Here is a 13,178-nt window from a genome sequence, read left to right on the forward strand (position 1 = left end):
CAGACTCCAGGGTGCGTGGGCTCTGTAGTTGCAGCACGTGGGCTCTCTCATTGAAGTATGCAAGCTCAGTAGTGTGGTGCACGGGCTTAGTTGCCCTGAGACGTGGGATCTCAGTTCCCCGACCAGGGATTGAACCCGCGTCCCCTGCATTGGAAGGCGGATTCTTTACCACTGGACCACCAGGGAAGTCCCAGGTCCAGCTTCATTCTCTGGTGTGTGGATTTTCAGTTTTCCCAGCACCATTTGTTTAAAAGACTGTCCTCTCCCCATTGAATGGTCTTGATACTGTCATCAAAAATCATTTGACTGAATATGTAAGAGTTCATTTCTGGGCTTCCTATTCTAGTCCATTGGTCTGTATGTCTGTCTTCATAACAGGAGCATACTGGGTTTTTCTGTTTGCTTTTTAAAATTTTATTGAAGTATGGTTGACTTAAAATGTTGTGTTAATTTCTACTGCACGGCAAAGTGATTCGGTTATACATATATATATTATTTTTCATATTCCTTTCCATTATGGTTTATCACTGGATGTTGAATATAGTTCACTGTGCTATACAGTAGGACCTTGTTGTTTATCCATTCTCTATATAATAGTTTGCAAAAAAAAGGTTGCATTTGCTAATGCCAAACTCCCAATCCAACCTTCCCCCATTCCCCTCCCCCTTGGCAACCACAAGTGTGTTCTCTATGTCTCTGAGTCTTTTTCTGTTTCATAAAAGTTCATTTGTGTCATATTTTAGATTCCACATGTGATATCAAATGGTATTTGTCTTTCTCTTTCTGACTTATTTGACTTAATCTCTAGGTCCATCCATCCATGTTGCTGCAAATGGCATTATTTCATTCTTTTTTATGGCTGAGTAATATTCCATTGGATATATGTACTGTATCTTCTTTATCCATTCCTCTGTCGATGGACACTTAGGTTGCTTCCATGTCTTGGCTATTGTGAATAGTGCTGCAATGACCACTGGGGTGCATGTATCTTTTCAAATCAGTTTTCCGTAATCCCACTCCCAGGAGTGGGATCACAGGATCATATGGTAGTTCTATTTTTTGTTTTTTGAGGAATCTCCATAGTTTTCCATAGTGGCTGCATCAATTCACATTCCCACCAACAGTGTAGAAGGGTTCCCTTTTCTCCACACCCTCTCCACCATTTACTGTTTGTAGAATTTTTGAGGATGGTCATTCTGAGCAGTGTGAGGTGGTATCTTGTAGTTTTGATTTGCATTTCTCTAATAATTAGCGATGTTGAGCATCTTTTCATGTGCCTCTTGGCCACCTATACGTCTTCTTTGGGGAAATGTCTATTTAGGTCTTCTGCCCATTTTTCGATTGGGTTGTTTGGTTTTTTGTTACTGAGTTGTAGGAGCTGTGTGTATATTTTGGAAATTAAACACTTGTTGGTCACATCACTTGCAAATAATTTTCTCCCAATCCGTAGGTTGTCCTTCCATTTTGTTTATGGTTTCCGTTGCTGTACAAAAGCTTGTAAGTTTGATTAGGTCCCATTTGTTTATTTTTGTTTTTATTTCTATTGCCTTGGGAGACTGACCTAAGAAAACATTGGTACAATTTACATCAGAGAATGTTTTGCCTATGTTCTTTTCTAGCAGTTTTATGGTGTCATGTCTTATATTTGTAAGTCTTTAAGCCATTTGGAGTTCATTTTTGTGTATGGTATCAGGGAGTGTTCTAATTTCATAGATTTACATGCAACTGTCCACCTTTCCCAGGACCATTTGTTGAAGAGACTGTCTTTGCCCCATTGTATATTCTTGCCTCCTTTGTCAAAGGTTAATTGACTGTAGGTGTGTGGGTTTATTTCTGGGCTTTTTAAAAAAAAAAAAAATGTGGCACATGGGCTCCTTGTTGTGGTGCACGGGCTCTCTAGTTGTGGCGCATGAGCTCTGTAGTTGCGGCACGCGGGCTAGTTGTGGCCCGCATGCTCAGTAGTTGCAGTGGGCGAGCTTAGTTGTCCCGCGTGGCATGTGGGATCTTAGTTCCCCAACCAGGGATCAAACCCGCGTCCCCTGCATTGGAAGGTGGATTCTTAACCACTGGACCACCAGGGAAGTCCCCTGGGCTCTCTTTTCTGTTCCACTGATCCATATGTCTGTTTTGTGCCAATACCATACTGTTTTGATTACTGTAGCTTTACAGTACTGTCTGAAGTCTGGGAGGGTTTTGCCTCCAGCTTTGTTCTTTTTCCTTCAGGGTATCTGTGGCAATTCTGGGTCTTTTATGAGGACCATACTCTTTTGATTACTGTGGCTTTGTAATCAAAAGTGAATTCCTCCAGTTTTGTTCTTCCTTTTAAGGATTGCTCTGGCTGTCTGAATTCCCTTGAGACTCCATAAGAATTTTGTCAAATGCATTTTCTGCATCAATTGAGATGATCATGTAATTTCCCCCCCCCCCTTTATTCTGTTAATGTGGTGTATTACATTGATCGATTTTCATGTATTGAACTGTCCTTGCATTCCAGGAATAACTCTCACTTGGTCATGGTGTATAATCCTTAAATATGCTGCTGAATTCAGTTTGCTAGTATATCGTTGAGGATTTTTTGCATCAGTGTTCACAAGGTGTATTGGTCTGTGGTTTTCTTTTCTTGTAGTGACTTTGTCTGGCTTTGATATCTGGGTTATTCTAGCCTCACAGATGAGTTAGGAAGGGTTCCCTCCTCTTTGATTTTTTGGAAAGTTTGAAAAGGACTGGTATCAATTCTTCTTTAAATGTTTGATAGAATTCACCAGTGAAGCCATGAGGTCCAGGGCTTTTCTTTGTGGAGAGACTTTTGATACTGATTCAGTCTCCTTACTAGTTACAGGTCTATTCAGATTATCTGTTCTTTTCATGACTTAGTCTTGGTAGGTTTTGTGTTTCTAGGAGATTATCCAGTTTCATCCAGGTTATCTAATTGGTTGGTATACAGTTGTTCATAGTACTCTCTTATAAACCTTTCTATTTCTGTACAATTAGTAGTAATGTACCCACTTTCATTTCTGATGTTAGTAATTTGAGTCTTTTTTTCTTAGTCCATCTAGCTAAAGTTTTTTCAATTCCGTCTATCTTTGCAAAGAACCAACTTTTGTTTCCATTTATTTTTTCTATTGTTTTTCTGTTCTCTATTTCATTGATCTCTAATCGTTTTTTCCTTCTTTCCTTTGGCTTAGGGTTTAGTTTGTTCTTCTTTTTCTAGTACCTTAAGTTGTATCGGTATCTTTGTTTTTCAATGTCAGCATTTATAGCTAAATATTTCCCCCTTAGCACTGCTTTTGCTGCATTCCCTAAGTTTTCGTATGTTTTGTTTTCATTTTGATGTACCTTAAATATTTTCTAATTTCCATTGTGATTTCTTCTTTGATCTGTCGGTTTTTTTACCTTCCACAATTTTGTGAGTCTCCTGGAGAAAGGATATAGTTGGATGATGTGTTTATAGCCATTCTACCAAACTCTGTCTTTTGATTGGGAGTTTAATACATTTACATTTACAGTAATAACTGATGAGGGACTCACTTCTGTCATTGTGCTATTTGTTTTCTATATGCCCTGTAGATTTTTTGTCCCTCATTTCCTGAATTCCTGCCTTTTGTGTTTATTTTTTGTAGTGAAACGTTTAAGTTCTTATTTCTTTTTGTATATATTCTATCACTGTTTTCTTTGGGGTTACCATGGGGATAACATTTAACATACTAAAGTTAAAACATTCTAAACTGAATATATAGCAGCTTTTTGAATGTTTTTTCAATAGCATACAATTCTACTATTTTAGCTCCATCCCCACTGCTTTTGGTTGTTGATATCACAAAATTACATCTTTGTACAATGAGTGTTCAAAAAAAACCCCAAAAAACGAACAAAAAAAACCACCCCCTACTAATTATTTTAAATGCACTATCTCCTAAAGTATGTAAAAAATAAGGTTTGGAGTCACAACCCAAACTTAAGTAATACTAGCTTTTACATTAATTTTTTTTTTCTTTATCCTTAAAAGCATTAGTCTCTTAAATCATGTAGGTAACAAAAAGCACAGTTACAAACCATTGTTACAGTAATACTGGCTTTTATAATAGCCCATGTATTTACCTTTATTGAGATCTTTGTTTCTCTACAAGGTTTTGAGGTACTGTCTAGTGTTCCTTCATTTCACCTGTAGGACTCCCTGAGCATTTCTTTCTTTCTTTTTTTTTTAAATATTACCTTTAATCTCTCTTTTTGAAAAATTTATTTATTTTTGGCTGCGTTGGGTCTTCATTGCGGTGCGCGGGCTTCTCACTGCGGTGGCTTCACTTGTGGAGCGTGGGCTCTAGGCGCACGGGCTTCAGTAGTTGTGGCACACGGGCTCAGTAGTTCTGGCTCACAGGCTCTAGAGTGCAGGCACAGTAGTTGTGGCACACAGGCTTGGTTGCTCCATGGCATGTGGGATCTTCCTGGACCAGGGCTCGAACCCGTGTCCCCTTCATTGGCAGGCAGATTCCCAACCACTGCGCAAGCAGGGAAGCCCTAGGATTCTTTATTGAGAGGGTTTTGTTTTGTTTTTTTCTCCTTTGAATATATTGGCTAGCTGTCTTGTGCCTCCAACGTTTCTGATGAGAAGTCTACTCATTATCTATTTGAGGATCCCTTATATGTGACAAGTCATTTCTCTCTTGCTTTCAAGATTCTTTGTCTTTTCAAAGTTTGATTATAACGTTTCTCAGAGTGGACCTCTTTGAGTTCATCTTACTTGGAGTTTGTTGAGCTTCTTAGATGTTTATATTCATGTCTTTCATCAAACTTGTGACGTTTTCAGCTATTATTTCCTCAAATATTCTCTCCACCCCTTTCTCTCTTTCTTCTCCTTCTGAGACTCCCAGAATGCATATGTCGGTCTCTTGGTGGTGTCCCACAGGTCCCTTAGGCCCTACTTGCTTTTCTTCAATCTTTTTTTCTGTTTCTCAGCCTTGATAATTTCCATTTTCCTCTCAAGTTGACTGATTCTTTCTTCTGCCTTTGAATCGTCTAGTGAAATTCTCATTCCCATGATTGTACTTTTAGTTTCAGAATTTCTTTCTGGTTTCTTTTTAGGTTTTCTCTTTATTGTTATTTCCATTTTGTTTATGCATTTTCTTGATTTTCTCCAAATATTCTTTTCTTTGAGCATATTTAAGACCACGTTTAAAAGTCTTTGTCTAGTATATCTGCCATTAAGTCTTTTCAGTGACAGATTCCGTTGATTTATTTTTTCTTTTGAAAGGACCATTTTCTGCTTCTTTGTGTGCCTTGTGATTTTTTGTTGAACACTGGATTTGATTCTGATAATGTGGTAACTCTGGAAATCAGATTCTCCCCCCTTCCCCAAGGCTTATTTATTTTGCTGTTGCTTTTGGGCTTTTTGTTTTAGTTGTTGGAGGCCGTGTCTGTGCCGAGGATCAGCCTGAGGTGTAAACTTAATTTCTGCTCACGTTTTTCTCTGAGCCTTTCCCTGGTCATGTGTGGTCACTTCCTAATTTCCCCTGTATATGCAGCTGTTTCTGAATGTCCTAGTCTTTGATGTCTGGCTCCCAAAGGGGGAAAACCAAAAGAGAAGGGGAGAAAGTGGGTGCTCGCCCTTTAAATCTTTGGGAGGCCTTGAGCTGGAGGGGGAGGGGCTGCAACAATGCCCCCCTCCTTTGTCTCCCTGTGATCAGAGCACAGATCCCTGATATGTGGAGGACAGAGTCCTTTTTGCCCACCCTAGCTCCTGCAAACTCTGTGTAAGTTGCTCCAGGACACCTGCACATTGGCCTGTCCTGGGGGTGGGGGTGGGGGGAAGGATGGGTAGCTGCATCTGTTCTCAGAGCGGAAATTGACTGAAATTAACCACAATGTACTCTCCAAGTCTTCCCCTGGAAGTTGTTAAGACTTCAACAGACTTCAGAATTCCAAAATGGTTACATCAGTCAGATTCTGCCAGTGCCATTGTTTTCCAGGTGGGGAGACAGATACCCGGTGCTTCCTACCCCATGTTCCCAGAATCCTCTTTTCAGCTTTTAGCTGATCCCTTGGGAATCCACGTCCACGTGCGTGCACAACATGCTTGTGCTGCTGCCAGATCTGTCCATGTTCTCATCGCCTGATGACTTCCCAGCACGGTGGATGAGGCACTGGCTTTCTCCAGTCCCCACCCCCTCACCTCGCCCAGGCCCGCTCCTCTCCCACCTCACCCATCAATCACCCTTACCTTGCTATTCTGTCCACACCTCTATTCAGAGTGTACATTACCATGACCACAGAAATGCTCTCAAGGCTGAGCAGTGACTTTTCGCTTCCTGCATGTTTCATTTCTCCTAGAGCTAACAGCTGCCTTTCCCCCCCTGGGTAACCACGTGTTCATTACTGACTCACCTCACCACCGACTGCCCAAGTCCCTGGATATGTCCTGGGCAGCAAGCAACTTCACCCTTCTGGAATCCTCTCTCCTGTGGCCACATCTCAATACTGGGCTGATTCCATTTCCTGGAATCTAAGTCCTTCTTGGTTTACTCCCTCCTCCTGGTGGAACAAACCCTTTAGTAGCTTCCTGAGAAGGAGTGCCTTGGAGGCAAGCTTCCAGAGACCTTGCACATGTGAAAATCCTAACTTCCACTTGAGTTAGAGTTTTCCGATGACAGCCTGGGCGTGGGTCTGTCTTCCTTCTCTGTGTTGGGAGCTTGGTGAGTCCTTCTTGCCTAGTAATTTACATCCATGAGGTGGGGGAATAGTTCTTGAGTTATTTCTTTAATAATTTCTTCCTCTATTTTCTCTGTTGTCATTTTCTAGAACTGTTATTCAGATATTGGCTGTCTTAGATTGGTTCTCTCATTCATTTCTAGTCCCACTTTTTCCCTTTTTCACTGATTTCTAGAAAATTTCAACTTTGTCTTGCAACTTTCCTATTGAAAGTTTTCTTTCTGTTCTCAATGTTTCAATCTTCAGAGCTCCTTTTGGTTTTTGCAGTGTTCCTTTTTCAAAGTACATTGTTCTTGTTTCTTGATTGTAGTATCTTATCTCTGATTATTAACGTTAAATTTGAAGCTTTCTTATCCTTGAACAATGTTTATTTCTTCTAAGCGTCTATTTCCTGTTTGTGTACTCTGTTCTCTGACTTCCATGTGAGAGATTTTGGGGGCTGGTCAGATTCTCTGGAGGAAACCCCTCCTGCCTGGTGCAGATACCTTTGAGTCCCAGCACTGAGGGAGCTGAGAGAGAACAGGAGGGGCCTCAGGCTTGGTGTGCAGTCACACAGTTTCACTCTTTCTGGAATGATGCCCCAACACACACACACACACACACACACACACACCCTGTGCCTGGCACAACTCTCCCCTGAGACCCTCTCTTTCTACCCCCTGCAAAGAATAAAGCTCCATCTTCTGCCAGGGTGGCGGAGGGGCAGTCTCTTAGCCAGTTCTCCCGCTTAGAACCCCCCTCTCACTTCCAGGGGAACCTAGAGCTCTGCATTCCCAAGCCCTTTGGGGTCTGCAATACAAACTGGGCGGTGCCTCAGCTTTCCTCCGTGGCTTCCGCTTTAGCTGTCTTGGATCACACCTCCACCTGTCTGCCAGCTCCTGGCACTTTGTGACTGTTCTCGCCATCTCATGGGGTTAAGCCTTGAAAAAGCAATCCCTTATGCAGTACTAACAGGTGTTGGGAGGGAACCTGGCTCAAGGAACGTGAGCAAGTCTTCAGTTTTACCCAGAAGCCTCTACCTTCACTTTCCTTGTCGGGAGGCTGAGCCCAGGGAAGGCAGAGGGTAGGTGCCGGGAGCCCAGAGGCTTTCTGCACGAGCAGTGGGATGCCGTCCTGGCCCGAGTCCCCAGCGAGTTGTGGGCACCTGCTCTGCACCAGGCCCTGTGCGTAGATGCTTGATGTGGCTCTGTCCTTGGTGAGAGAGCAGAGTCTGGCAGGAGAGACAAGAGTCTATCAGACGGGCGACTCAAACCCCAGCTATGCCGAGTGCTGGGAAGAGTGAGAACAAGTGATGTCCCAAGGGGCGAGGACACGTTCCAGGAGGAAGAAACGGCCGTGCAAAGGCCCCGTGGCTGAGACTCTGCTGAGGATGCGGGAAAGGAGAGGAGGAAGGGGTGGGGGACAGCACGAGGTGGTCCTGCTGAGGGGGCTGACCCGACCCTGCACATGTCCGGCTATACTGGAGATGCAGTGGGGGGAGGGTGTTGCAGCCCAACTTGAATTTCCGGAGGATCCCTCTGGTTTCCGTGAGTCAAGGGAGGTCCTGAGACGAGCGGGGGGCAGTGCTAGGGACCGGAGGGACTCGGTGCACTGCCGTGGGGCTGGGGGCACCAGGCCTGAGCGGGGCTCCCTGGCAGTGCCCAGAGGGTGTGTCGCGGCCTGGATTGCGTGGGCTGGGCTGGGCTGGGCGCCCCATGCGCCGAGACAGGAGGGACAGAGCACTGAGGTGGGCAGGGAGGTGAGTGGGGCCTCAGGTGCGGCTGGAGGTGGGCGTCAGGGTGACACTGCAGGACCCAGTGGACCTGGAGATCGGGGAGGAGCGCTGTCTGTCCAGGTGTTGGCGGGGAGAGCAGATGTTCGGTCCATCCAGGGTTGCGGGAGACCTCGGCCTGGAAGGGCCTGGGAGGGGAGAGATGGGGGAGCCTGTGGTGGGGAGGAGGGGTGGGCGGGGGTCCCTGGGGCAGCGAGCATGGCAGCCAGGAGGAGTGAGAGGTCACAGGAGGCCGGGGGGGGGGGGGGGCGTGGGCCGGCCCCGGGGCGGGCGCGGGGCCTGGGGTGGGAGGGATGGGGTGGCAGCACCTGGGCCGTGACGCTTCGGCCTGGGGAGCGGCCCTCTCCACTCCCCCGTCCAGCGAGGGCCGGCCTCCGGGGAGCAGCTCTGCCCTCCTTCCCTCGGTGGCGGGGGGTGGCAGCTCCGGGTGGGTTTATAAATAGATGGGCCTCCTCTAGGCTAGAGATAGCAGGTCATAAAGAGAGAACGATCTGAGAGGAGAAGAGACCGCCCGGTGCCCGAAGCAGCGTCAGGGCTTGGGGACAGCTTGGACGGCAGCCCCGCACCCGCTGTCCCGCCTGTCCTGAGGTGGCTGTGCGCGGCGCGTCCCCGAGCAGGCCCAGGAGCTGGGGGACGGGGTGAGTGTGGCGGGGCCCTGGGGCCGCGGCCCACACCCAGCCTCTGACCCCCAGGAGATGGTGGACTGGTTCAACGCGCTCCGTGCTGCCCGCTTCCACTACCTGCAGGTGGCCTTCCCAGGGGCCAGCGACGCGGACGTGAGTGGCTGCTGCTACCTTTGACCCGGGTGGGGGGACGAGCGCCCCAGGCTGGGACGGGATTGGGAGCTGACCCAGGGCCCACGTGGACCCCCCCCCCCCCGAGACCCCCGCCGCTGACTGGCCTGAGGCCCCTGGAGACCACAGTAGCTCTACTTTGTTCCAGGGTGTTTCAGCTTCGCGGGGAGGGGGAGGGGGAGGGGGAGGGGGGGGAGAAGGGCAGGAGGGGCTCCCAGGGCCCAGCCCGAGTGGTTCTGCCCTAGCTGGTGCCGAAGCTGTCCCGGAACTACCTTCAGGAAGGCTACATGGAGAAGACGGGGCCCAAGGTGGGTCTGACCTGGAACCCCAGATGCCCAGGCCTCACTCGGAGGTCATGTCCCGGGAAGGGGGAGGCGGGGGCGTGTCAGCAGTGCCAGCCAGTGACACTCGCCCCCCACAGTGCTTTGTGAGAGCGCGGGCTCCACTGACCTGGGGCTCTGGGTCCAGCCCCAGCCAGCTCCGAGCCCTGCCTCCTGCCCTGCCCCCCCCCCCAACGTGTCCCTGTGCACCCCCAGGTCCCTGCCATGTGGGGGATGGGGGCAGACACGGGGGACTCGGATCCCAGGACCCAGGTGGTCCCACAGCCCAGATGGGGCCCCGCGGGCACACGCGGACGGGGAGCGGACGTGCTGGCGGCCCTGCCCTGGGGGAGGGGGGCAGGGCCTGCCTTGGGCTGACCAGTGGCGCCCTCGACCCCCAGCAGACGGAAGGCTTCCGCAAGCGCTGGTTCACCATGGACGACCGGAGGCTCATGTACTTCAAGGACCCCCTGGTAAGGATGGGCCGCGGCTCCGGGGCCCCCGCGGCATGGACGTGCCCTCCTGGGTCACCCGCCTGACTGGGAGGTGCCGACCAGCATTTGCTGGGTGAGCTGGAGATGACGGGCCAGGCCGGCAAGGAGGGGCCGGGCCTGGGGGGCCGCATGCGGCTCTGAGCAACGCCAGGGTGGAGAGAAGCCACCCCCGCCGGCTCAGCCCGGTCCCCCCACCCAGGACGCCTTCGCCCGCGGGGAGGTCTTCATCGGCAGCAGGGAGAGTGGCTACACGGTGCTGGACGGGCTCCCGCCGTCCACCCAGGGCCACCACTGGCCGCACGGCATCACCATCGTCACGCCAGAGCGCCGGTTCCTACTAGCCTGCGAAACGGAGTCAGAGCAGCGGGCGTGGATGGAGGCCTTCCGGAAGGTGGTGGACAGGCCCATGCTGCCCCAGGAGTACGCAGGTGAGGTGGGCGGGGTGGCCTGGGGCCCCAGCCCCATGGCCCCGAGCAGCCGTGACCGGGTGGGACCCTGTCCCTTTTCCAGTGGAAGCCCACTTCAAGCACAAACCCTAGCACGAGACGGTCCTGGAGGCCTGAGGACTCCGGACTCACCAGACGTGGCAGGCGAGGCGGTGGCGGCGGCCAGCGGAAGGAGGGACCCGGCAGCCCCCGACGTGGCCAGGTGGGGCCTGAGCTTTAGCCGCTAGGACCTGTTTCTTTGGAACACCACTGGGAGCCGGCCCGGCCTGACCCCGCCATGCTGCTGCCCCCGGTGTGACGCCCACGGCCCCCTACTCGCCTCCCCGCCCGCCAGACCACCTCCTCTGAGGCCCCCCCCAGCTGCCGCCACCCACCTCCGCGGGACCCCACCCCTGACCAGGAGGCCGGGCTGCGGGGACAGAGGACCCGCCTGCATGCCCCCAACCCCGCCGTGTCCCCTCACTCCCCCCACCCTCCCCCAACAAGTATTTATTGAACATCCGCTGTCAGTTGTGGGGTCCCGGGGGCTGGCGTGGCAGACAGGGCCTGGCTCCCTCAGCAAGCCGACCCGCGTGTCCGTGGGGGTCCCGGGGATCAGAGGCCCCGACAGCTGGAGCCCCCCGGGCCTGGGCCACAGGGCTGGCTGCACCCACCCCCAGCCTGGGCACTTCCCACGCCGGCTCCGGACTCAGCGCTGACATGACCCGCCCTCCGCCTGCCCTCACGGTCTTCGAACCCTTGGAGGATGGAGGTCCGGGTCGCCGCCCGGACCCCAGTGTGCCGCTCGCCGGTGGTTACCGCCACCGTGCCTCTCCCCGGGTGCCTTGGGGGGATGGGGGACACCTGTGAGAACATACTTGGGGGAGGGGGTGAGGGAGGGAAGGAACCCTGTGTGGTGGAGAACTTGGGGGCAGGATGTGCATGGGGGTCCCGTCTCCCCAGGAAATCAGTGTGTAGTTGAGGGCATCACCTGCTGGGTTATCTGGGCGGCGTCCTGTGTGGCTGAGATGTGCTCCCAGGGGAGCCCTGGTCCAGCTGTTGGGACCAGGAGAGGGGCCCTGAGCCAGGGTGTCCCCCGCCACGTCACATCTTGGAATAAAGTGGGGGCTCTGGGCCCCCAGGAGGACCTGCCAGGAAAGGGACACCCCCAGGAGAGGGGCACGCAAGGGCCTCGGCCCGGCTGTGGGCGACACCCAAGGGAATGAGGGAAGGCACCCTTCCTCTGAGCCCCCATCATCATCATCTCCCCTCACATCTGAGCGAGCGCCCACAGCTCAGACCCATTGTGCACCTGGATTCTGAGCAGGGACTGCAGGGTAAAAGGGGGAGCACAAGGCCCCCCTCCCCCGACAGTGGGGGCCCAGCTAAGGCTGCCAGGTCAGGGGTCCCCAAGATGGCTGGGCCGGGGGTGAGAACAGCTGCGGGCTCACCCAGGGCCATGGCCCCTTTCTCCCCTAAACCATTCCTGCCCCAGGCAGTGCCTCCTAGCCCAGGCGAGGCTGCGGGGTCACCCTTTCCCTGAGAACCCAGGTCCACTGTCTTCCAGATGAGGCAGAAGGACTCGCCCTGGGCCAGAAGCGAAGGCCCGGGCTCCCCTAGACCTTCCTGACCACGCAGGGCCACCCAGCCTCGGGCCCTGGGAGCTCGGGCGCCCGCTCGGCGCCAGCGTGAGGTCCGTGCACTTGTGTCTGAGCGTGTGCACACCCACATGCTCTACCCAGAAAACTCCAGAGAGAAACGACAAAATCTCCTCAACAGCTGCCCGACCAGCGGGAAGAATTTCTCGGACGAGGCAGGACCCCTATGGTCCACACCAGGCCCGCCCCTCCTGCTGGCAGGGCCCCCGCCCTGGTCCTCAGGCCCGAGGCAGGCGCAGGCTCGGGCAGCCCCTGCACAGAGGTGGGGGAGTCGCAGAGACACAGGCGGCCGCCTGCGACAACAGCACGACGTGTCCCACTCACAGCGCAGAGACCACAGGGCGCCCCCAGCCCCACAGGCTGCTTGCAGAGCCCGTGAGGCCTCACCTGTCCGCAGGTTGGGCTTCCACAGATTGAAATAAAACACCGTATATTTACATCTAACATCGCGACGCTCTCAACACTGTCTACTTGCCGCCGCCCACCGAGGACACACTGCGGACAGAACTGGAAAACACTGGTCACGGGGCTCCCTGGCCACTGCTCACAGCCCCAGCCCCGCGGCCCAGCCCACGACCAGCCCCAGGAGCTCACTCAGAAAGGACCAGTGCTGCCAAGCCCAGTATAAAGGATTTATTTAAACTCGACACGAACACCAACCTTCCTTTAAATTCCATTTTTACAGTAAATAAAATTGTGTATTCCGTTCCTTCCCATGCATGATCACTGGGTATTAATCTACAACTCTTATAATTGTGAAAAAATAAAAGTGTTTCCCATTTTGTAACTAACTATCCTGGGGCATCTGACACACATCAGTGCGAAGGGACAGATCTGCTCGTTCCTGGGCTGATGGTTTGGTTAAAACCTAGAACATCAGGTCAAAGGAAGCAATCACCCGGAGACAATAAGTACTGCCCCACGACGGTGGATGGTCCTGCAGCCTCCCAGACGAGACGCCATTCCGAACGGCTGGGCGCTCGGCCGCAGCTCCTGGGGTGTGGCATGGAGCGG

At 52.0% G+C, this 13,178-nt stretch overlaps 1 protein-coding gene and 1 long non-coding RNA gene across 4 annotated transcripts in view; one reads left to right on the plus strand and one right to left on the minus strand.

Annotated features, from left to right (window-relative positions):
* ADAP1 (ArfGAP with dual PH domains 1) overlaps nucleotides 1–12,877 on the plus strand; it is a 66,428-nt gene extending 53,551 nt beyond the window's left edge. Inside the window, exons 7-12 of one of the 3 annotated variants that reach the window (XR_014235810.1) lie at nucleotides 9,166–9,249; nucleotides 9,513–9,575; nucleotides 9,989–10,060; nucleotides 10,281–10,509; nucleotides 10,592–10,729; nucleotides 12,074–12,877. Coding sequence is in view for 2 of the 3 variants with exons in the window: in XM_082360621.1 (XP_082216747.1) it covers nucleotides 9,166–9,249; nucleotides 9,513–9,575; nucleotides 9,989–10,060; nucleotides 10,281–10,509; nucleotides 10,592–10,620 (477 nt within the window). In the remaining variant the exon portion in view is untranslated. Of the gene's footprint in view, nucleotides 1–9,165; nucleotides 9,250–9,512; nucleotides 9,576–9,988; nucleotides 10,061–10,280; nucleotides 10,510–10,591 lie in introns of all 3 variants that reach the window. The other 2 variants (XM_082360622.1, XM_082360621.1) reach the window with 2 other exon arrangements.
* Nucleotides 1,555–9,158, minus strand: LOC309613624. Its single transcript, XR_014235811.1, has 2 exons — nucleotides 8,782–9,158; nucleotides 1,555–8,601 (listed from the first exon to the last, which is right to left on the minus strand). It is a non-coding gene; the product is annotated as an uncharacterized lncRNA (long non-coding RNA).
* Nucleotides 12,878–13,178: the final 301 nt, after the last annotated feature.

Source organism: Balaenoptera borealis, assembly GCF_965194805.1.
Source record: "Balaenoptera borealis genome assembly, chromosome: 16".
In the NCBI taxonomy this organism is placed as follows: Eukaryota; Metazoa; Chordata; class Mammalia; order Artiodactyla; family Balaenopteridae; genus Balaenoptera; species Balaenoptera borealis.